At 33.0% G+C, this 21,866-nt stretch overlaps 2 protein-coding genes across 4 annotated transcripts in view; both read right to left on the minus strand.

Annotated features, from left to right (window-relative positions):
- numb (NUMB endocytic adaptor protein) overlaps positions 1-13,531 on the minus strand; it is a 145,890-nt gene extending 132,359 nt beyond the window's left edge. Inside the window, exon 1 of one of the 2 annotated variants that reach the window (XM_065353440.1) lies at positions 13,444-13,531. In XM_065353440.1, coding sequence (XP_065209512.1) covers positions 13,444-13,494 — 51 coding nt within the window. In that variant the 5' untranslated portion in view covers positions 13,495-13,531. Of the gene's footprint in view, positions 1-12,955; positions 13,105-13,443 lie in introns of those variants that run through there. The other variant, XM_065353442.1, reaches the window with a different exon arrangement.
- Positions 13,532-17,614: 4,083 nt separating this feature from the next.
- LOC135834586 (cytoplasmic dynein 2 light intermediate chain 1) lies at positions 17,615-19,495 on the minus strand. 2 transcript variants are annotated; one of them, XM_065348502.1, is made up of 8 exons: positions 19,290-19,495; positions 19,096-19,206; positions 18,754-18,996; positions 18,599-18,673; positions 18,315-18,472; positions 18,025-18,172; positions 17,822-17,917; positions 17,615-17,753 (listed from the first exon to the last, which is right to left on the minus strand). In XM_065348502.1, the coding sequence occupies exons 1-8, from the start codon at positions 19,404-19,406 to the stop codon at positions 17,715-17,717; spliced, it is 987 nt and encodes a 328-aa protein (XP_065204574.1). In that variant the 5' UTR covers positions 19,407-19,495; the 3' UTR covers positions 17,615-17,714. The 2 variants fall into 2 exon arrangements, with proteins under 2 accessions (XP_065204574.1, XP_065204575.1); XM_065348503.1 differs by having other exon boundaries at positions 19,286-19,495.
- Positions 19,496-21,866: the final 2,371 nt, after the last annotated feature.

Genomic DNA, 21,866 nt, shown 5'->3' on the forward strand with positions numbered 1-21,866 from the left:
CATTCGCGAATGAATCGATTCGTACAAGTGACACGTTCGTGAACGAATCGACTCATTTATCCAATTTTTGATGACTCGTTCGCGAACGAATCGACTCATTTATCCAATTTTTGATGACTCGTTCGCGAACGAATCGATTCGTACAAGTGACACGTTCGTGAACGAATCGACTCATTTATCCAATTTTTGATGACTCGTTCGCGAACGAATCGATTCGTATAAGTCACTCGTTCGCGAACGAATCGATTCGTATAAGTCACTCGTTCGCGAACGAATCGATTCATTTCCTCAATTTTATTCTTTGATGAATCATTCGCGAACGAATTGATTGGTATAAGTGACTCGCTCGTGAGCGAATCGACTCATTTATCCAATTTTTGATGACTCGTTCGCGAACGAATCGATTCGTATAAGACACTCGTTCGCAAACGAATCGATTCGTATGAGTGACTCGTTTACGAACGAATTGATTAGTAAAAGTGACTAGTTTGTGAACGAATCAATTCATTTACCGAATTTTTTATGAATCGTTCGCGAACGAATCGATTCGTATAAGTCACTCGTTCGCGAACAAATCGATTCGTATAAGTCACTCGTTCGCGAACAAATCGATTCGTATGAGTGACTCGTTTACGAACGAATTGATTAGTAAAAGTGACTAGTTTGTGAACGAATCAATTCATTTACCGAATTTTTTATGAATCGTTCGCGAACGAATCGATTCGTATAAGTCACTCGTTCGCGAACAAATCGATTCGTATAAGTCACTCGTTCGCGAACAAATCGATTCGTATGAGTGACCGTTCGCAAACAAATCGATTCGTATGAGTGACTCGTTTGCGAACGAATTGATTAGTAAAAGTGACTAGTTTGTGAACGAATCAATTCATTTATCGAATTTTTTATGAATCGTTCGCGAACGAATCGATTCGTATGAGTGAGTCGTTCGCGAACGAATTGATTCGTACAAGTGACTCGTTCGCAAACGAATCGATTCGTATAAGTGACTCGTTTGCGAACGAATTGATTCGTAAAAGTGACTAGTTTGTGAACGAAAACGAATCAATTCATTTATCGAATTTTTTATGAATCGTTCGCGAACGAATCGATTCATATAAGTGACTCGTTCGCAAACGAATCGATTTGTATGAGTGACTCGTTCGCGAACGAATTGATTCGTACAAGTGACTCGTTCACGAACGAATTGATTCGTAAAAGTGACTCGTTTGTGAACGAATCAATTCATTTATCCAAGTTTTTATGAATCATTCGCGAACGAATTGATTCGTACAAGTGACTCGTTCGCGAACGAATCGATTCGTATAATGACTCGTTCGCGAACGAATCGATTCGTACAATGACTCGTTCGCGAACGAATCGATTCGTATAAGTGACTCGTTCGCGAACGAATCGATTCATTTCTCAAATTTTTTATGAATCATTCGCGAACGAATTGATTCGTATAAGTGACTCGTTCGTGAACGAATCGGCTCATTTATCCAATTTTTGTTGACTCGTTCGCGAACGAATCGATTCGTACAAGTGACTTGTTTGTGAACGCATCGATTCATTTATCCAACTTTTTATGAATCGTTCGCGAACGAATCGATTTATTTACTCAATTTTTGGCGAATCACTCACTCACGAATCGAATTATTATTTATTGTGAATCATTCGTGAACGAATTGAATCATAAATTAAAGAATTGATCGATTCGATGGCGAATGGTTCTTTCAAAAAATTAATCAATTCGTTTATGAATGATTCACCAAAAATTCAGGGTCGTATTAGTACTTTGTAGGAATCGTGCAGGCCTAGTGAGATTTCAAGTTTCATCAAAATCGATTCAGCCATTTTCTAGGTAATGAGCTTTAAAAAATTTTGTCGCTCGATAAACTTGGAAGCTTTGAGTTTTTGGAACATGATGAGACCCTCAAAACGTAAAGAAAAGTCACTCCCCAGTCCAACTCTCACTATTGCAACAAATACGGTACTCCACTTTTCTAAATAAAAGTCGGTAAAAACCTAGGTATAATGTTTGAAAAATGAAAATTATCAAGGTTATAGTCGAGGAAATGAACTAATTGACAAAAAACAGGAATTTTTGACAAAGATAGAAAACAGGACTGGCAGTTTAGGCAGAAAAGGAATTTTTGGACAATTTTGGATAGAAAAAGCATCTTTGTGATAATTTTGGAAAAAAACAAGACTTCTTGACAAAATTTCAATTTTTGGACAATTTTAATGAAAAAATCACACATTCAGACAATTTTGACAAAATATGAGATCTGTTTCGGAAATTTAGACAAAAGCAGGACTTTTTCTACACAAACATGGAACAGTTCTTTAATAATTGGCACTTCAGTCAAAAAAAAAAAGGCAGGCTTCTCAACAATTTTAGCAAAAAAAGAACTTTCTGTCAATTTTGGCAAAAAACAGCACTTTTTGACAAAACTTGGAACCTTTTTACATCTTCTACAAAAAAATCGGCCTCACCGACAATTTAGACAAAAAACCGATACCTTTTTCTACAAAGTTTGGAAAAGGGGGACTTTTTTGACAAAGACCGAAAATAAGGGCCTTTATAATGGCAATTATGCGGAAAAAGGACTTTCTGACGGTTTTTGGTGGTAAAAAAAAACACCGTCTTGATAATTTGGACAAAAAACTGACCTGTCTACGAAAGTTTGGCAAAAAAATCGGATTTCCTCGACGAAGACAAAAAACATGACTTTTAGTGGCCGTTTATGCAGAAAAAGGACTTCTTGATATAAATTTTAGCAAAAATCGCAACTTCCTGACAGTTTTGGGTAATAAAAGCACTTTTTTGATAAATTTGACAAAAAAGTGAACATTTTGACAAAGATTGCAAAATGTTGACAATTTTTTCAAGTTGGACCTTTTTTGGAAATTTTGTCTAAAAAACATGGCTTTTTTCACAAAAAATTATAAGTCTGACAATTTTGATAAAAATTATACCTTTCTCGGCGATTCTGATGAATAAAAATATTTTCATTTTTTATTTATTTATTAAGAGCCATTTAGAGCAACTTAGGCTAGGGGCCCTATATTAAGACAAACTTATGATTAGGGTATATACATATCTAGAAATAAAGTTACAATCAGTACAAAGAAATGGGCTACCTGGATTTTTAAATTTTAAATTTTTTAAAAAAGACTTTTCAGACAACTAAGGCAAAAATCAATATTTTTTAAGAAGTGACAAAAAACAGGAATTTCATAAAAATTTAGGTAAAAATTACGATCTTCTGCAAATTTTGGCAAAAAAATGCGATTTTTCAAGGTTTAATTTCTAAAAAAAATAAAGATTTTCGACAATTCTGACAAAAAAATGATGACAATTTTTACAAAAACTAGCAATAAAGTAGAACTGCTGAATTTCTTATTAAATACATACTTACTTACTTAGTTTTATGAAATTCCTCGATTGCGGAGTGCAAAAATCTGGCTTCAAAATCGCTCCAAACGGAGATCAAAAAATAGGATGTGTAGAAAATTTTAGCTTTCTTGGTTAATTTGGTAGTTAATTTTGCTCCAAAGTACATATCACTTGTAAAATTTCATCAAAAATCTAAAAATGTACTCAAATTTTGTCTTTTTTTTTCAAACATTACACATGGATTCCCTGCATTCAATTGAGGAGAATTTTTATTTTGAATATCAATAACAAGTCAACAATACAATTTGATTTTTTTTTTCAAACAAAAAAAAAACACGTAGTAAGGTATTTATTCTCACATTTTTTAATAAAAATCATCGATCATTAATTTTTTTTCAGTACATAATAAACATTTAAAAGTACTTTTACAAACCCAAATTACATTATTAATGTAAGTTACGTTTGTAAAAGTACTTGTAAATGTTTATGTACCGAAAAAAAAATTAACGATTGATGATTTTTATTCAGTGAAAAGGGTGAGAATAAATACTACGTATAATTGTAGAGAAATTCTCCTCCACTATCTTTAAGAAGGGATTTCTCCTCACCAGGAAAGTATCCCAACTGCAACAGGAATTTTGGAACCAGACAAAGGTGAACTGATAAGGGACTCTAAAATATACCATTATGGTCGAAATTTCAGATGCCATTTCATTTTTGGATTTTTAGCAAATTTTCTTCAAAATTTCAATTGAGTTAAAAATGAAGAAAAAATTAAAAAAGCAATTATTTTCTACATCTCGAGCTGATTACCCCATTTAAATTTTTTCAAAATTAATCGCCAAAGAAAATTTTAATTTTTTTTTTTTTTGATCGACTCGAAAGGTCGAAAATAGTGTACCTACAAACTTTTCAGCTTTCTGGATTTAAATGATGAAATTTTGATTTTTTTTCCATTTTCGGATCGATTTAAATTTTTAAAAATTTGCCAAAACTCAAAAAATTAAGTTTATTATTTTAGCACGTGAAATTTTGATTCGTGGTTTATTTTGAGGCCCTCTACTATCGATTCTCTTTCATCGGGTCCAAAAAGTTCCCTGACGATTGGGATACTGTGTTTGTCAATTGCCTGCCTTGTCAGGTAGGATACTATACGTAACATTGAATAATTAATTACGTACTTAAAAATACTTATACAAATCTATAGTTGAATAAAACCACATTTTCATAACATAGTTGATGGTAAGAACGTGTGCGAGCAAGTCATTATCACCTGCGTCATTTTTTAGATCACCGTTATCTTCAAATAAAATATCAGCCTGAATGCTTATCTCAAGATAAGAAAAATCTGTCATACGAGATGATTTGAAATCACACGAAATATGCTTGTAATAATGGAAGCTGCACAAATTATTGGAAATCTCTAGTTCATTTTTTCATATACTTCGGGATTTTCAACCTGTAGTGTTTTTAGCAGAATTAATGCCCCAAAAATTGTCAAGTAGCCATACGTGAGCATCCGACGCTTCAATGGCAGTGAAAAAATTGAAGGATCTTCTCTAACCAGCAATTCTTGAACGCCACTCGAAAAACTAAATAGATGGTAAATTAAATTTCATTTTATACTCTGTCATGGTAATTTTTCTAAATGGGGCATTCCATCGATGCTGCGGACGACATCTGCATTTTTTTGGTCCAAATTTAGATGATAGATACAGGATTGTACACCTTAATTGGGAATTTGTCAAATTAGTACCCACCATACCAGCCGTATATCCACTCAGAAATTAATGTAGCTATTTTCAATTCTTTAGATGTTGGATTTTTCTCGATGGTACTCTTTCATTTAAGGCTCGGTTATACCAAATGCTTCCGCCATTTCTGGGTTCGGTTGTATAGATGAAAAATCCACGATGCTGTTGCCGCTTCTTTCCATGTAGTATTGGATTCAGTGTTTTCCCGGAAATAAAGACCGGTCTAAATCTTTTTTGCTATTTTCAATTATTTCTTCAAAAAGTGAATCTATAGATAACGCATGTGATGTCGTTAATTACGTCGTTCTTCTTTACACGGAAAATAATTTGATGGAACGGTTTGTCGTGTCATCTGACATTTCCATCAGCTTCTTCACGAAGATCATGTGATCCGTTGCTCGTACATGGAAATCCAATCTGTACATTTTCTTGGCAAGGGACGTCTGGATTTATCTTTAGTTGGTAATTCATTTTGAAACGCGCAATGCACAAATATGTAGGTATTAAAAAAGGGTCGTGGACAAAAAAGCACGAAAATCCGAATTTCTCGAAAATAAGACATTTTTGGCAGCGCGCAAGTTGACGAATAAATGCCGTTCTAATAAAACGGATACACATTCCATCATCAAAATTTATACTTAATCGTATCGTATGATCAATATTTTTATCTTCGCTTCCTCTTTGATTATACATTATCAGATATAAATCGATCAAATTCGGCAATTTTCAGTGTTGAGAGGAGAAATTCCTATTCACTTTCCAATTTAATCTGATTCAATTTTACTCGATTCATTTCGATTTTTAATTCATTTTTAGTTCAAATTTAATTTTGTTCACTTCACATGATTTGGTTGCAGGGAAAATACGATTCGAATCGCGGATCACTGCTCAAAAAAAAGATTCGACTTATTTTTATAAATCAATAATTTGATGTAAAGTCACTCAAAGTGTAATATTCAAGAACTGATAAAAAAATAAAATCACAAGTAACGACAATTTCACAAAGTTGGAAAATTTTTCCAAATTTAGGTGATATTTTCACTCACACTAATTCAGATGATGATTCGTCAAAAATGCAAAAAGTATGATAAAAATCGTCCCAATTATTGAAAATAACCATAAACTGAATTTAAAAAAAGTAGCATAATAGAGCACAGCATTACAAAAATTCCTTAAAACTTTGTTAAAATTTCGAGAAATCGATTGAAGTTTACTTAAAATTATTGAGCAAAATATCGCAAAAATGCATTTAAAAAAAAATTGTTAAAAAATGACGAAAAATTCATCAAAATAATGTTATTGAAATAGAAAGAAATTATTGGAAAAAATCACATAAAGCAAACATTGTAAAATAACACAAAACTAGCTTAAAATCATCAAAATGTTGATGAAACGTTTTGAAATTTGAGTAAAATCCTGCATAAGTCGAATAAGCTATTGAAAATGATTCAAATATTCTTAAAATTACATGAAAATTCAGCAAAATTGTTTCTCCAAATGAATGACTTCTCGGTTACTGGTTTTGACCCTAAATCGATAAAAATTCACCACAATCGAGCAAAATTGCAAATAATAACTTACGAAAAATTGATTAATTAGGCTCGTACTAAATTCCTCCCTCCCCCCCCCCCCAAAAAAAGGATACCTTCAATAGGTTACTAAAATATTTAAGAAAACAATGAATAAGTAAAAACAAAAAAAATTACAAAACGTAAGCAAAACACTTTCATGCAGAAAAGATACCCCCCCCCCCAAAAAGGACCTTTTGAAAATTGGCAACAAGTGAGATATTTGACAATTTTTGACGTGAAAAGTGGAAATTTTTGGAACTTTTTCCAAAAAAACGACAATTTTGAGCAAATATTTAGCCAACTTTCTTACTACGTATTTTTGGCTGGTCGCAAAGCTTTCGACAATTTCAATAAGAATCAAGATTTTTGAGCAATTGTTGGCAAAATGGAGAAACTTTATAACAACGTTTCGCAAAACAGTGAGACTTTGGTGGGCTATAAAAGAAAATGAACATTTTTCTCAGCTTTAAGTAAAAAATCGAGATTTTTTTGCGATTGTGATAAAAATTAGGGTGGCAAAAAGCAGAACTATTTGTATTTGAAAATTATTGACTAAGAAATTAAAATTTTTTTCATTCAAAAAAAAAAAAAAGCGATAATTTTTTATCGTCGAAAACGGGACTTGGGAAATTTGAAAGAAGCAATCCACGGACCCCAACAATTTTTTTGGACTTTTACCAATTGGGGGAGGTTCTGGGGGCCATGGGTGAAGTCGATTCGAAAAACTAAGGTAATATTCGTGTTCAGCGATATCGAAAACATACTATTTCATGTGTCACACGAATGTAACCATTTTTTGGGGGGTCACCCCCTATGGGGAGGTCCTGGGGGCCGTGGATGGGGTCCAATCAAAATCTGACGTCATATTCGTGTTCAGCGTCACCAAAAACATACTATCCCATGTGTCACACGAACAAAACGCTTTTTTGAACTTTTACCCCCTTTGGGGAGGTGCTGGGGGCCGTGCATGGGTCCAATCAAAAATCTGACGTCATATTCGTGTTTAGCGTCACCAAAAACATACAATTCGATATATCACATGCTTCAGATTTTCTTTCGAAAGTTTCGCCCAAAATGGGGGGGTGGGGTGCTCCCCCTCCATTGAAAGATCCCATCTCGAAACTTGAATATTTCGAAAAAGCATCAAAAGGTATATCTATGGAAATTTTTTCAAAATTTTAAATGGTAGCTCCCACTTACAGCGCCATTTGGAAATTTGAACTTTCAATTTGAAAGTTCAACTTTCAACTTTTGAAAATTTCAAAATGCTTAAAAAGTTCTAAATGCAATGCCCTTTCGAACTGTGAAATCAGTTTTGATCAAAGTATCATAGTTTTGGAGCAATGGGCTGATGAAGTTGAGTATCTCGAGACAATGCGAAAATAATGGAAGCCCCCCACCCGCCCCCTGAAAGTACTTGGACCAAACTAATTGCGGGGTTCTTACTTACTGGGTGGGTATCTTATTGTAAAAAAAAATTGAGCGAAATCGAAAGACATGACTTTCAAAATCGCCTTTTTTTGGTTGAGTTGACATGGAATGACCCGGCAACGAGAATTCCAAAAATTTATTTGAAATTTCAGAATTTGAAAAGAATTTTGAAAATTATTTAAAATTTGTGTAATTTAGAGGTAATGTGAATTTCAAACAGTGATTGAAAATTTGATAATTTAGTAGGTAAATCAATAATTTCAATTTCAAATTTCAACTCAATTCCAAGCTGATTCATTTCATATTCAGTATCTGTTCTTTTTATTGTGCTTCAAATTGAATTCAACTTACTTTCAATTTGATCTAATTTACTTTCAATCTTTTGAAAATATAATATTCGTTTGTAAACTTGATGTAAATAATTCATTATTCCCAATTCGGTTAACTTTAATTCATTTTTCGTGTAATTTAATTTCATTCATTTTCAATCACCGAATGAAATAAATGTACATATAATGCGATCGATTTTTAATTCAACTGTCAAATGTCATTCTAAACTTTTAGAAATTCAGACCATAATATTGTGACAATGAAGTGGAGGGCGGGTTCTAGAAAAGTAATCGAAAAAATGAGCAAATATTCAAGCTTAGCAGCTTCCAATTATGTAGTAACAATCGAGATACGGGTGACCAAAAAATAGTTAAAGTAAAAATCAGCATTTAAGCACTGTGAGAAGCTCGGAGGGTTGCATAAATGCAGTACGTTTAGGAGCTACACAAGCAAGCATTTACAGTCCGGCATATGACAATAGGAGTACTGCACCCCCCGCCGATCCTCCAGGACAACTTTTTTCTTAAAGGGGACATCCTAAAGAACATTTTAAAGCAAACTTGCCCAAAAAAAAGTTGGCCTTACTTACAAAATGGGGGACATTTTGATTGACAGGTCAGCCGAAATCGCAGATTTTGCGTTTCAACATAGGACTTGCACGAAATTTTTCAAACTTCACAAAGGTAGATCGAAAGATCATGCAAAAATTCATCACCTGTCAGAATTTCAAGTGCTAAAGTGCGTTTTTCGATTTTTGGTGAATTTTTGAAAATCGAATTTAGGCCAAAAATGAGGGGAAAAATCAAAATTTTACCAAATTGACCAAGAAAGCTGAAATTTGGGATATACCCTATTTTCGACATGCCAAATTGATTAGAAACGGTTTCAACCCGTTTTGAGCAGTTCTGGAGCCTCCAGCAGATTTTTGAAACTTGAAATTCTCACAAAATTCCATCAAATTGGAGTTATAAAGCTAAAATTTATTCTGCAAACTAATTTCAATACGCTACAAAGTACTACAGGTGAATTTCAAGTCGTTTTGGATCCTCCAGCAGATTTTTGAAACTTTAAATTTTCACAAAATTTCATCAAATGGAGATGGAAAGCTGAAATTTACTCTACACTCCAATTTTAACACCCTCTGAAAACGACTTCTGGTAGATTTCAAGTCATTTTAGAGCATCCAACGACTTTTTTGAAAATTACTGGAGCCCCCAGTAGACTTTTGAAACTTGAAATTTCCCCAAAATATCATCAAACTAAGATGGAGAGTCGAAATTCATTCTGCAAACTGATTTCAATACGCTACGAAGTTGACTGCTGGTGAATTTCAAGTCGTTTTGGAGCCTCCAGCGACTTTTTGAAAATTCCTGAAGCCTCCAGCAGATTTTTTAAATTTTAAATTTGCACAAAATTTCATCAATAATGGAGATGGAAACCTGAATTTTACTCTACATTCCAATTTTAACGCCCTCTGTAGACGACTTCAGGTGGGTTCAAGTCAGTTTAGAGCCTCCAGCGACTTTTTTGAAAATTACTGGAGCCTCCAGTAGATTTTAGTAACTTGAAATTTCCCAAAATTTCATCAAACTGAGATGGAGAGTCGAAATTCATTCTGCAAACTAATTTCAATACACTACGAAGTTGACTGCTGGTGGATTTCAGGTCGTTTTGGAGCCTCCAGCGACTTTTTGAAAGGTTGTATGACGTTTTTTTGGAAAATTGAAATTTCCTAAAAGTAGTTGGAAGCTTCAAAACCATTTGAAACCACCATGTAGTCTGCGAAGTAAATTTCAGCTTGCCAACTCCATTTGATAAATTAATGTTAGAGAAATTTAAAGTTTCAAAAATCTACTGGAGGCTCCAGACTTGAACCCACCTGAAGTCGTCTTCAGAGGGTGTTAAAATTGGAGTGTAGAGAGAATTACAGCTTTCCATCTTCATTTGATGAAATTTTGTGCAAATTTAAAGTTTCAAAAATCTGCTGGAGGCTTCAGAAATTTTCAAAAAGTCGCTGGGGGCTCCAAAACGACTTGAAATTCACCTGAAGTACTTCGTAGCGTATTGAAATTAGTTTGTAGAATAAATTTTAGCTTTGCAACTCAAATTTGATGGAATTTTGTGAGAATTTCAAGTTTCAAAAATCTGCTGGAGGCTCCAGAACTGCTCAAAACGGGTTGAAACTGTTTTCAATCGATTTGGCATGTCGAAAATAGGGTATATCCCAAATTTCAGCTTTCTTGGTCAATTTGATAAAATTTTGATTTTTCCCCTCATTTTTGTCCTAAATTCGATTTTCAAAAATTCACCAAAAATCGAAAAACGCACTTTAGCACTTGAAATTTTGACAGGTGATAAATTTTTGCATGATCTTTCGATCTACCTTTGTAAAGTTTGAAAAATTTCGTGCAAGTCCTATGTTGAAACGCAAAATCCGCGATTTCGGGTGACCTGTCAATCAAAATGGCCGCCATTTTGTAAGTAAGGCCAACTTTTTTTTGGGCAAGTTTGCTTTAAAATGTTCCTTAGCATGTCCCCTTTAAGAAAAAAGTTGTCCCGGAGGATCGGCAGGGGAGTGAAATTACTCTTATTGTCATATGCCGGACTATTAGGCTTGTTTTGGGAACGCAGTGCTGCCAATTTGAAAACTTTATAATTTAGCGAATATCGCGGCATTTTTAAATAATAAAATATTTCAGGAGTAAGTACAAGTAGTCCATGGACCTGCTAGAGGTTGACGAAAGAAACAAAAATCTCATGTAAACTTTTTGCCTGACTTGAAATTTGAAGGGGCAATGATTCGGATTTCAATGTTCAAATTAATGAGTTAATTATTGTCTCACTATAAATTTTAAAACAACAGATTTTTTTTAATGATAAGTGTTTGAACAGTAATGGACCAAGGGTGACAGGAATTTGGATTTTTTGGATAACTTAATTAGGGAATTTTTGACAAGCATTTTTCTACTTCAACTACTTGTTAGTTGTTGGTCACCCTGTACCATGACGAAAGGTCTGTATATGAATTTCCATCAAAATGGTACCACTAGGTACATAGAATATTTGCTATCGACAGACAAATCAAGTTTTTCAAGATTCAACCTGTAATACTAACAGGAATCAAGACAGTCCTGCATCAAGATTTTTTTCAACTACCTATTTGAAATCAAAAACAAAACAGAAGCTTTGTTCTTTTCGCATTTTACTCTTTACACTAGTGTAGCTTGGTGTATTACACTGGAGTAGGTGGTGTACTCCACTCATGCACCACTCACACCAGTGTATGTGGTGGTGTAACATTTATTTGGTGATGTTTTTTTCATCCCATTTTTGTTATCATCATCACTTCCGATAGTTCGTAAAAAGAATGAAATAAGGTTTTTTAGAATTTCACTCTCCATTTACAACTTTTCTTCAATAAATTCATTCACATTTGAACGCAAACGCAAACAATTATCATCAATAATCAATTCAATTTCAGTGTGCATGGTGTACACCATCTACTCCTCCTCCAGAGCAGGAGTAGATGGTGTATGCACCAACTACACCAATGCATTACACCAGAGTACACCCGACTGAATAGAACACAAACTTGCCTGCACTAGTGTAAAAAAAAAATGAAAAGAACAAAAATCCTACACTTTCTACACCAGTGTACACTAGTGCAGTAAATTTGTGCGAAAAGAACAAAGCTAGAAATTTTAAAGTTTTCAAGTAGGTACTTATTTATTAATGCACTGCAGATGAGTCACGAACTAAAAACTGAACAGTGAACACGTCTGAAATGACGAAATTTATTTCAAAATGAACGAAAAATATTGCAATGAGTGATTGAGTGCCTATAATTTGAATATCCTGTGCATAAAAACGAACTTTCTAGATACCAATGAGAATGAGCCAATGCACTGAAAAGTGTTAGGAGTTTGGTAACAATCACACTTTGAAGGAAATGCTCCAAGAATTACTTTGTTTACAACGCTGACTCGTCAGATGACCGAACTAAGGAACTACATATGTAGATCGAACGTGCAAGTCAACAAGTTAACCGACGACTCATCAGAATTCACAATAATCAAATATGATACCAGAGACCAGATTAAAATCAAATAACTGAATAATTTCAATTCCACCGGTAGCAATGGCTATCAGCTCAACTTTGCTGAATGAATAATATAAATATGCACTCGATTCGATCATACTTGGTACGATTCACGACTGTCATAAAAAAAAATACGATTTCCTGTACACAGCCACAGCCGCACAGTACACTACACATTGATTTACATAATTGTACCACAATATAATTATGTGAGTCACTCGATAAAGGTTACACAACTCATGGTTCGATTATTTTACTCGGAAATACTACACTAAAAAATACTAGAAAAATAGCTCCTCGGCTCCTCCATCGACACCACAATTACAATAATTTCATACACAACAAAATACATATGTAAATCGTAGCTTACCGATTCAGAATCAGAATTATTCATCGCGAACTATATAGGTAGATAGAAAACAAACTCGTATATTCGTATCACTGATTGTGATGATGAGTTAAAAATGCACACATTTTACAAACTTTCGAATCGATACATCGACAGCACCCAACTGATTAAAAATAAAACATTTTATCGCAATCGTATTTCACCCAGTATTTATCTAACGATGAGGTGATTAATTGCCTGTAAATTGTTCTGGTAAACACTTCATTTTCGAGTGATTTATACGCGCGTCGTAGTCGATGAAAAAAAAATTCGAATATACGAGCTTATTGATGACAAGTTCGGAGTTCTGAATGGAAAATTCGAGCATCGGAGAACATCATGACTGCGGTCTGTGATGTATTTACTTCAAGCTTACTTCAAGCACACAAACACAATAGTATAATATAGAATACTTTCGATGGCGGTAATTGAGTATGACTTAAAACAATGAATTGTACTTGATTACGTACCTTTGATTCACATGATGATGGATCGTGCTGCAGCTCCGGATTTCGGTACATTCCAAAGCCCGCGATGGCTAAAATGCTGCTGTATCGTTTCATCGTATTGACTCACACTCGCTAGTAAATTAACACGAGATTATTAACACCAAATTAACACAATACATAACACATTAGTGGCATTTGGAGTCTAAATGCATGTTGACAGTTCACACAGCACACACACAGCGTCTCTAGATTTTCGCAAATCTTCAACGTCTAACGATAGTAAAACTGATTTATTCTCGTTTTATATTCACTCACCAGTAGGTAAATAAAACGTTGATTAAACGCCAATTTAACGAATTCATTAACTTTTCGTAAGCACGTTGACAGAAGACCGGCGTTTCCGAATTTTCGCAAATTAGAAGTATAGCATTACTAAAACTGCTTTAGCTTTGTTTTATATCGACTTACCAACGAATTAAGCGTCGATTCGACACCAAATTAATGAATTAATTAACGATTAAAACACGATTAATTACAAAAAAGCACCGAAATAACGCAACCATCACGTGTTTGCAAAGTAAAACTAGAAATTAGAAAAAAAAGTTGATCGGTGACTCACGTCAGATCGGACATGCATAAAAAAAACTGAAAATCCGAAAACAAAAATTCCAGAAAATATCAGTGTGGCCAATTGACAGAAAAAAAGTTTCTTGAATTTTTTCTGTGAAAAAAGCTAAAGCTAAAAATGCAAGGTCATGAAAACAAAGGTGATTGTGGGTAGCCTAGTCTTTTTGTGCAGGCGGTGGTATGAATCATGATTCAAGTTTCCATTAATTAATTAATAACTTTATTTTATTAATTTATTTAACCTATTATCTTATATCTTATCTTATCATTCGCCAATCCCTATTCCAAAATTTGAATACAAGTCACAAGATTAGAAGGTGATTACTTACGGTTATTTATAAACGTTGGTCGTTGATTGATGCCATTCAAAAAGAATAATTATATTTTTCTTGCTCTATCTTGCATATTACATAATTACAATTACACGTATAATGAAGCTGATACTGATACTGCTGATATTGAACTTGAAAAATATACTTACGAAATATTGTTGGACCGTTGAGTTTCCAATTGAAAATTTTATTATTGATTTCAATTGGACTTTTTTTTTTTTTTTTTTTGGTACCTAACACGACAGATCGAGTTTAACAAAAAAGAGTGTTCGACTGTTCGTTGTCAAAAAGAAAATTAGGAACTACATAATGCAGTACCTAGTACTACTTTTGGAAAGATAAAGTTTCAAATTTCAATACCACAATTACCTAATCAAAAAACTTGATAATGTTCAGATGAGAATTTTTACAAAAATGCATTCAACATTGAGAAATAATAACAAACTGTGGTCCGAAAATAAATTTAAAAAAATAAATATTTCAGAATCACAACAGCTTACTTAAAATATTAGTCCGACACATGACGATACGAATATTTGCATCCCCCCGCCGCGCCTCCTATACCACCGATACTCTGGGACAACTTTTTTCTTAAACGAGACATGTTGAGGAACATTTTGAAGCAAACTTACCATATAATTTGGGCTTAGTAATAATAATAAAATGACAGTCATTTTGATTGACAGGTCATGCAGTTGAAATCGTAGATTTTGTTTTCCAATATAAGTAGGACTCGTACGAAATTTTTTGAACTGGACGAAGCTAGATCGATAAAGCATGCAAAAAAACCATAATTTCAAGCTGGAAGCTTCAAAAAGACCTGAAATCCGGATGCAGTTGACTTTATAGCGTAATGAAATTAGTTTGCAGAGTAAATTTCGACTTCATAACTCCATCTCATGAAATTTTGTGGTAATTTCAAGTTTTAAAAACCTATTGGAGGCTCCAAGAATTTTCAAAAAGTCGCTGGAGGCTCCAAAATGAGTTGAACCCACGAGCAGTCAACTTTTAACGTGTTTGAGTTGGAGTACAGGCGTTAATTTCGGATTTCCAACATCACTTGGTGAAATTTAAAATTTCAAAAATCTGCTGGAGGCTCCAGAACTGCTGAAAACGGTTTGAAAACGCTTCCAATCGATTTGGCAGGTCGAATATGGGATATATCCCAAATCGTAGCTTTCCAGGTCAATTTGGTGAAATTTTGATTTTTTTTCTCATTTTTGGCCAAAATTTGTTTTTTAAAAATTCACCGAAAACCGAAAAATACACTTGGCTCTTGAAATTTTGGCTGGTGATAAATTCTTGCACGCTCTTTCGATCTATAGCTTTGTACAGTTCAAAAATTTCGTTCAGTCAATTAAGATGACTGCCATTTTGTTAGTAAGGCCCACTTTTTTTTTTTGGAAAGTTTAGCTTAAAATCATAAAATCTTCCTTAGAATGTCCTCTTCAAGAAAAAAGTTGCCCCAGACAATAGACCGGGCCGGGGGAAGGGGTGCAATTATTCCTATTATCATATGCCAAATTAAACAGGTATTAGCCTACAGTTGGATTAGTCCGGCATATGACAATAGGAGTAATTGCACCCCCCCCCCGCCGATCATCCGGGACATCTTTTTAATTTTTCAAATTTTACACAGGTAGATCGAAAGATCATGAAAAAATTCATCACCTGTCAAAATTTCAAGTGCTAAAGTGCGTTTTTCGATTTTTGGTGAATTTTTGAAAATCGAATTTAGGCCAAAAATGAGGGAAAAAAATCAAAATGTTACCAAATTGACCAAGAAAGCTGAAATTTGGGATATACCCTATTTTCGACATGCCAAATCGATTGGAAACGGTTTCAACCCGTTTTGAGCAGTTCTGGAGCTTCCAGCAGATTTTTGAAAATTGAAATTCCCACAAAATTCCATTAAATTGGAGTTGTAAAGCTGAAATTTATTCTAAAAACTAATTTCAATACGCTACGAAGTACTGCAGGTAAATTTCAAGTTGTTTTTGACCCTCCAGCGACTTTTTGAAAATTCCTGAAGCCTCCAACAGATTTTTGAAACTTTAAATTTTCACAAAATTTCATCAAATGGAGATGGAAAGCTGAAATTTACTCTACACTCCAATTTTAACACTCTCTAAAGACGACTTCAGGTGGGTTCAAGTCATTTTAGAGCCTCCAGCGACTTTTTTGAAAATTACTGGAGCCTCCAGTAGATTTTTGAAACTTGAAATTTCCCCAAAATTTCATCAAACTATGATGGAGAGTCGAAATTCATTCTGCAAACTAATTTCAATACGCTACGAAGTTGACTGCTGGTGAATTTCAAGTCGTTTTGGAACCTCCAGCGAAGTTTTGAAAGGTTGTATGGCGTTTTTTTGGAAAATTAAAATTTTCTAAAAGTAGCTGGAAGCTTCAAAACCATTTGAAACCACCATGTAGTCTGCGAAGTAAATTTCAGCTTGCCAACTCCATTAGATAAATTAATGTTGGGGAAATTTCAAGTTTCAAAAATCTACTGGAGGCTCCAAAACAACTCGAAATTCACCTGCAGTACTTCGTAGCGTATTGAAATTAGTTTTTAGAATAAATTTCAGCTTTACAACTCCAATTTAATGGAATTTTGTGGGAATTTCGAGTTTCAAAAATCTGCTGGAGGCTCCAGAACTGCTCAAAACGGGTTGAAACCGTTTCCAATCGATTTGGCATGTCGAAAATAGGGTATATCCCAAATTTCAGCTTTCTTGGTCAATTTGGTAAAATTTTGATTTTTTCCCCTCATTTTTGGCCTAAATTCTATTTTCAAAAATTCACCAAAAATCGAAAAACGCACTTTAGCACTTGAAATTTTGACAGGTGATGAATTTTTGCATGATCTTTCGATCTACCTTTGAAAAATTTCGTGCAAGTCCTATTTTGAAACGCAAAATCTGCGATTTCGGCTGACCTGTCAATCAAAATGGCCGCCATTTTGTAAGTAAGGCCAACTTTTTCTTGGGCAAGTTTGCTTTAAAATGTTGCTTAGGATGTCCCCTTTAAGAAAAAAGATGTCCCGGAGGATCAGCGGGGGGGGGGGGGTGTGCAATTACTCCTATTATCATATGCCGGACTATGTAGATAGTTTAGAAGAACATTCAGTTCCTTATAATAAAATTAAACCCATTGTATTGATCAACTATTCAAGGTATTAGATGGATTCTGTTGGCTGCTTTCAGATCAGATTATGCTTAGGCACAAATGCATAGAATTTGATTTAAACGAATTTATTTCCAAAACAAAGTTGTAGTTAGAAGTACTTAGGTATCCTCTTACAAACCTAAACTTACCACTCGCAAAATTCGTTCACTTCCTTTCGATAATTTTCTTCAACAACTTCAATTCCTGTACGTAAACGAAGCAATAGGAAATTACTCGCTTGAAGTAAACCATTTCGTAAATATATAACTCACCTCAGATTTCTGTTGACATAAATTATCAATGGCAGCTTCCTCGAAATTCAAATCACTCGCAGGATCATCTGGTAACCGTTCTTGTTTATCAGTCTTCTGTGCATATAGGAACATAGCAGAAAACAAAAAGCGCAATCATCAGCCATCATACCTACCCTCTTCGATATTCCATTCGAGATTATTCAACGTGCGACAAAACAAACCTGATTAAAATGAGCTTCTAAACTATTCTTATATTTATCCAAAGAATAATTAATAGCACCCGCAGGGGAACCTTGAATGTTACGGAAAGAATCGAAGCCTGCGGGTATTCTCAACGGTTTATTGTAATCCGTAACTATCGAGCTGCTGCTAAAATAATGCAATAATTCAACCATCCAATTAGACGATAGGATAGGAAAAATATTTAAGTCAATTCAAAGTCTATCTACGTAAGTAATACATATAAAATACGCTTCGGTATAGGTACAGTCAGTATAGGTACTTTACTTACGGTATAGAAATATTGAATCCGTAATGCAATAAAATATCTCTAGTTTTCTTAATCAACGAAGTATCGTTATTACTGTAGAATAAAAGATCTGCTTGCAAAATATGAGCTAAACATCTCAAGTATTGGCATATGATTCGTTTCTTGGCTGGTTCCATGTTCTAATTTAACGATAATTTTATTTTAATTAGGTATATATTCTACCACTTTCACATATAGATACACGTTTGCTTTATAGTTTTTAAAGTATAAGCATTTCCTAACGCTTAAAAATAAATCTTACGTACTTGAAACAAATCATATTTAGCTCCAATAATAGCTATTTGCACAGGAAACGGATCCAAATACGGTTTATCTTCCTCCTATGTAGAAAAATTTGCATATTCATTCATTCAAAATGAACGTCTTCGCCTACCTATACAAATAATATGTATACTTATACCTCTGCATTTACGACAATTCTCTTTATCACTTCGTTCTGTTGTAATTCTAACGATTTAAGTAGAGCTGATTTGGCAGCTTTTAACAACACATCAACGGTATTAAGAATAATCTCCGGATATGTCAAATCGAGCATTAAGACAATAGATAAAGGATGATTGTACTTCACTTTGGCTACAACATCGAGTAAATTCGCGAACGTAATATTGCTTCCTAATTCCCAAATATGGCAAATATCCTTAACCTGAAATTAGGCACACAGTATTTGTACATTTTAAATAATAAAAACTGATTCAGTAACATTTTATTACCTATAATTGTAATTCAATTCAACCATATTTACCAAGCTTTTACCGGATTGCCTAGCGTAGGTGTACTCCAATAAGAAAGTAGACGCAGATTCCACAGCTCCTCTTTCTTTCTCGATGAATTGATGTATTACGTTTGTTTTACCCTGTACAGTACAATGATGAAACACCACTAAAATGAACACCATAAATTTCCATTTTATACGAGTTAAAATCGAGTAATACTTGCACAACTTTTGCTACCCATAACGATGATGGTTTTTTCATTGGCTTCGGTTTTCTTGTGATGTAACAATTTATCGCGATTTTGAGATATTGCAACGTCTCTTAAACTTCTCGTACGCATATTCCCGGCAGCGATTCCAAATTAACCGATTCTCACTGTAATTTGAAATAAAAGACGAATGTAAATTCACCTAAAAGTGTACCTAACCGTAAGTTAGGCTGGATGTATACAGTGGTTGCTAAGCGACGAGCATTAAACCATTATAACTTATAATAATATGAACCTCAGACAAACAAGAAACTCAAATACGAACTTTTAATACAGATATGTGTGAGGTTTTACCATTTTGCAGACATTAATGGGAATCTTCCATAGCATCATTCGTGTCTATAACCTTTACCTACGGTAATCTGACATTGGTTCTCGTAGCTTTAGGCAGGAATTAATTAAAACACAGACGCTTTAAAGTGGGTTTTCAAAAGTTTAAAAGCTGCAATATGAATTAAAGAGTTCACTTTATAACTTAACACGATTAAAAACTAATTAAATTCGACTTTAATGCATCAATTTCGGTATATTTCAACTTCAATTCGATGCCGGATCCGGCTTCGAAATTTGAAATTTTGAAAGAAGCAATCAGTGTTGCCACGTGGCTGATCGAGAATTACACAATTCGGCTATAATTTTTTTTTGTAACCAGTTGCAACTTGCAAATGAACTTGGAAATTGCAATTTTTAATTTTATTTAATAAATTAAAATTTTAGCAAGTTCGAAATCAAAATTGATCTAACTGATTCAACTTTTTAGTCTGTACAAAATTTTGGGTCATCAATGTCATAATAATTCATCAATAATTCGTAGAATGAAAAATTGACAAAAATATTGTTCAATAAAGTTGAGATTTGCTAAGAATATCTACAAACAAAGACATCCTCCTCGTTTAAAAATCAATTTCTGTTTTTTTGACATTGTAAAAATTTTGAATTCCATCACAAATAAATAATGATCGATTCAAGTTAAATTCCCTCAATTCTATGTAGTATGTACTCTAAAATATCTAAAAACAGATTCCCTGGCGGCTGGGAGGGGAAGGGATGAAGAATTGAAGACCCTCAGTAATCCAAAGTTTTTTGTAAGCTATGTAGAGACACAAAAAATTATGTATCTAATAAAAAATTTTCAAATTTTTTGTCCAAGTTCAGTTTTTGTAAAATTTTTGATTTTCATCAACGATGAAGTTGAAAATGGTTTAATTTTTTCATTGCCAATAATTTGGATTTTATGTGCGAGGAACATTTTTTCAAGTCAGAAATTTTCTGTTAAAATGTTTTATTTTTAAAAAGAACAAGAAAATTAAAAAAAAAAACAAAAATCTGAAAGGAGAAAAAAATAAATAGAAAATATTAAAATTTTAATTAATAAATAAATACTGAAAAAAATAGCAGGACAACACGTTTCGAATGCTCGCAAACTTCGAGAGAAAAACCAAAAAAAAAAAAAAACAAAAATGTTTTGAGTGTAAAAAAAATCAAAGATTAGTTCTTTTTTGAAATTTTTGTAAAAACAAAAGTCTAGCTTTTTTGTTAAAAATGACAAATTGCAAAGATAACCAATTTCTGGCAATTTTGAAAATGAAAAATAAAATAGAAATTTTGATAAAACAACAAAAAATGAATAATCAATTTGTCAATGTTGTTTTGCAAAAACAATTTCATTTTCAAAGATTTTTGTCTTTTTTTTGCAACAAACAGAATTTTTCAACAATAGAAAACTAGAAATGATCTGCAATTTTAACACACAATTATTCTAGATATTTCATTAAAAAAAAAAAAAAGTTTCAGTGTGAAAAAATAAAAGATTAGTTTTTTTTAAATTTTTGTAAAAACTAAAAAAGTCTTGCTTTTTTGTTAAAAATGTCAAGCATTGTTGATGTTTTGCCAACATTTCTCATCTTTTTTTTCATTTTCATAAATCAGAACATTATTACCATAAATTGTTGTATTTCAACAAAAATTGCAAAAATAAACCAATTTCTGGTAATTTTGTAAATGAAAAATAAAATGGAAATTTTGATAAAACAACAAAAATGAATAATCAATTTTTCAATGTTGTTTTGCAAAAAAATTTCATTTTCAAAAATTTTTGGTTTTTTTTGCAACAAACAGAATTTTTTCAACAATAGAAAAAATAGAAAAATAGAAATGATCTGCAATTTCAACATACAATTATTCTAGATAATTCATTTTAAAAAAAAAAGTGTAAATGTAAAAATAAAAAAAAATCAATGACTAGTTTTTTTTGAAATTTTTGTGAAAACAAAAAAAGTCATGCTTTTTTGTTAAAAATGTCAAACATTGTTGGTGTTTTGCCAAAATTTCTCTCCTTTTTTTTCATTTTCTTAAATCATAACATTATTGCCATAAATTGTTGTATTTCAACAAGAATTGCAAAAATAAACCAATTTCTGGCAATTTTGAAAATGAATAAAATAGAAATTTTGATAAAACAACAAAAATAATTTCATTTTCAAAATTTTTTGTTTTTTTCTGCAACAAACAGAATTTTTTAACAATGGAAAA

The sequence above is a fragment of the Planococcus citri genome, chromosome 2 (assembly GCF_950023065.1).
Source record: "Planococcus citri chromosome 2, ihPlaCitr1.1, whole genome shotgun sequence".
NCBI lineage: Eukaryota > Metazoa > Arthropoda > Insecta > Hemiptera > Pseudococcidae > Planococcus > Planococcus citri.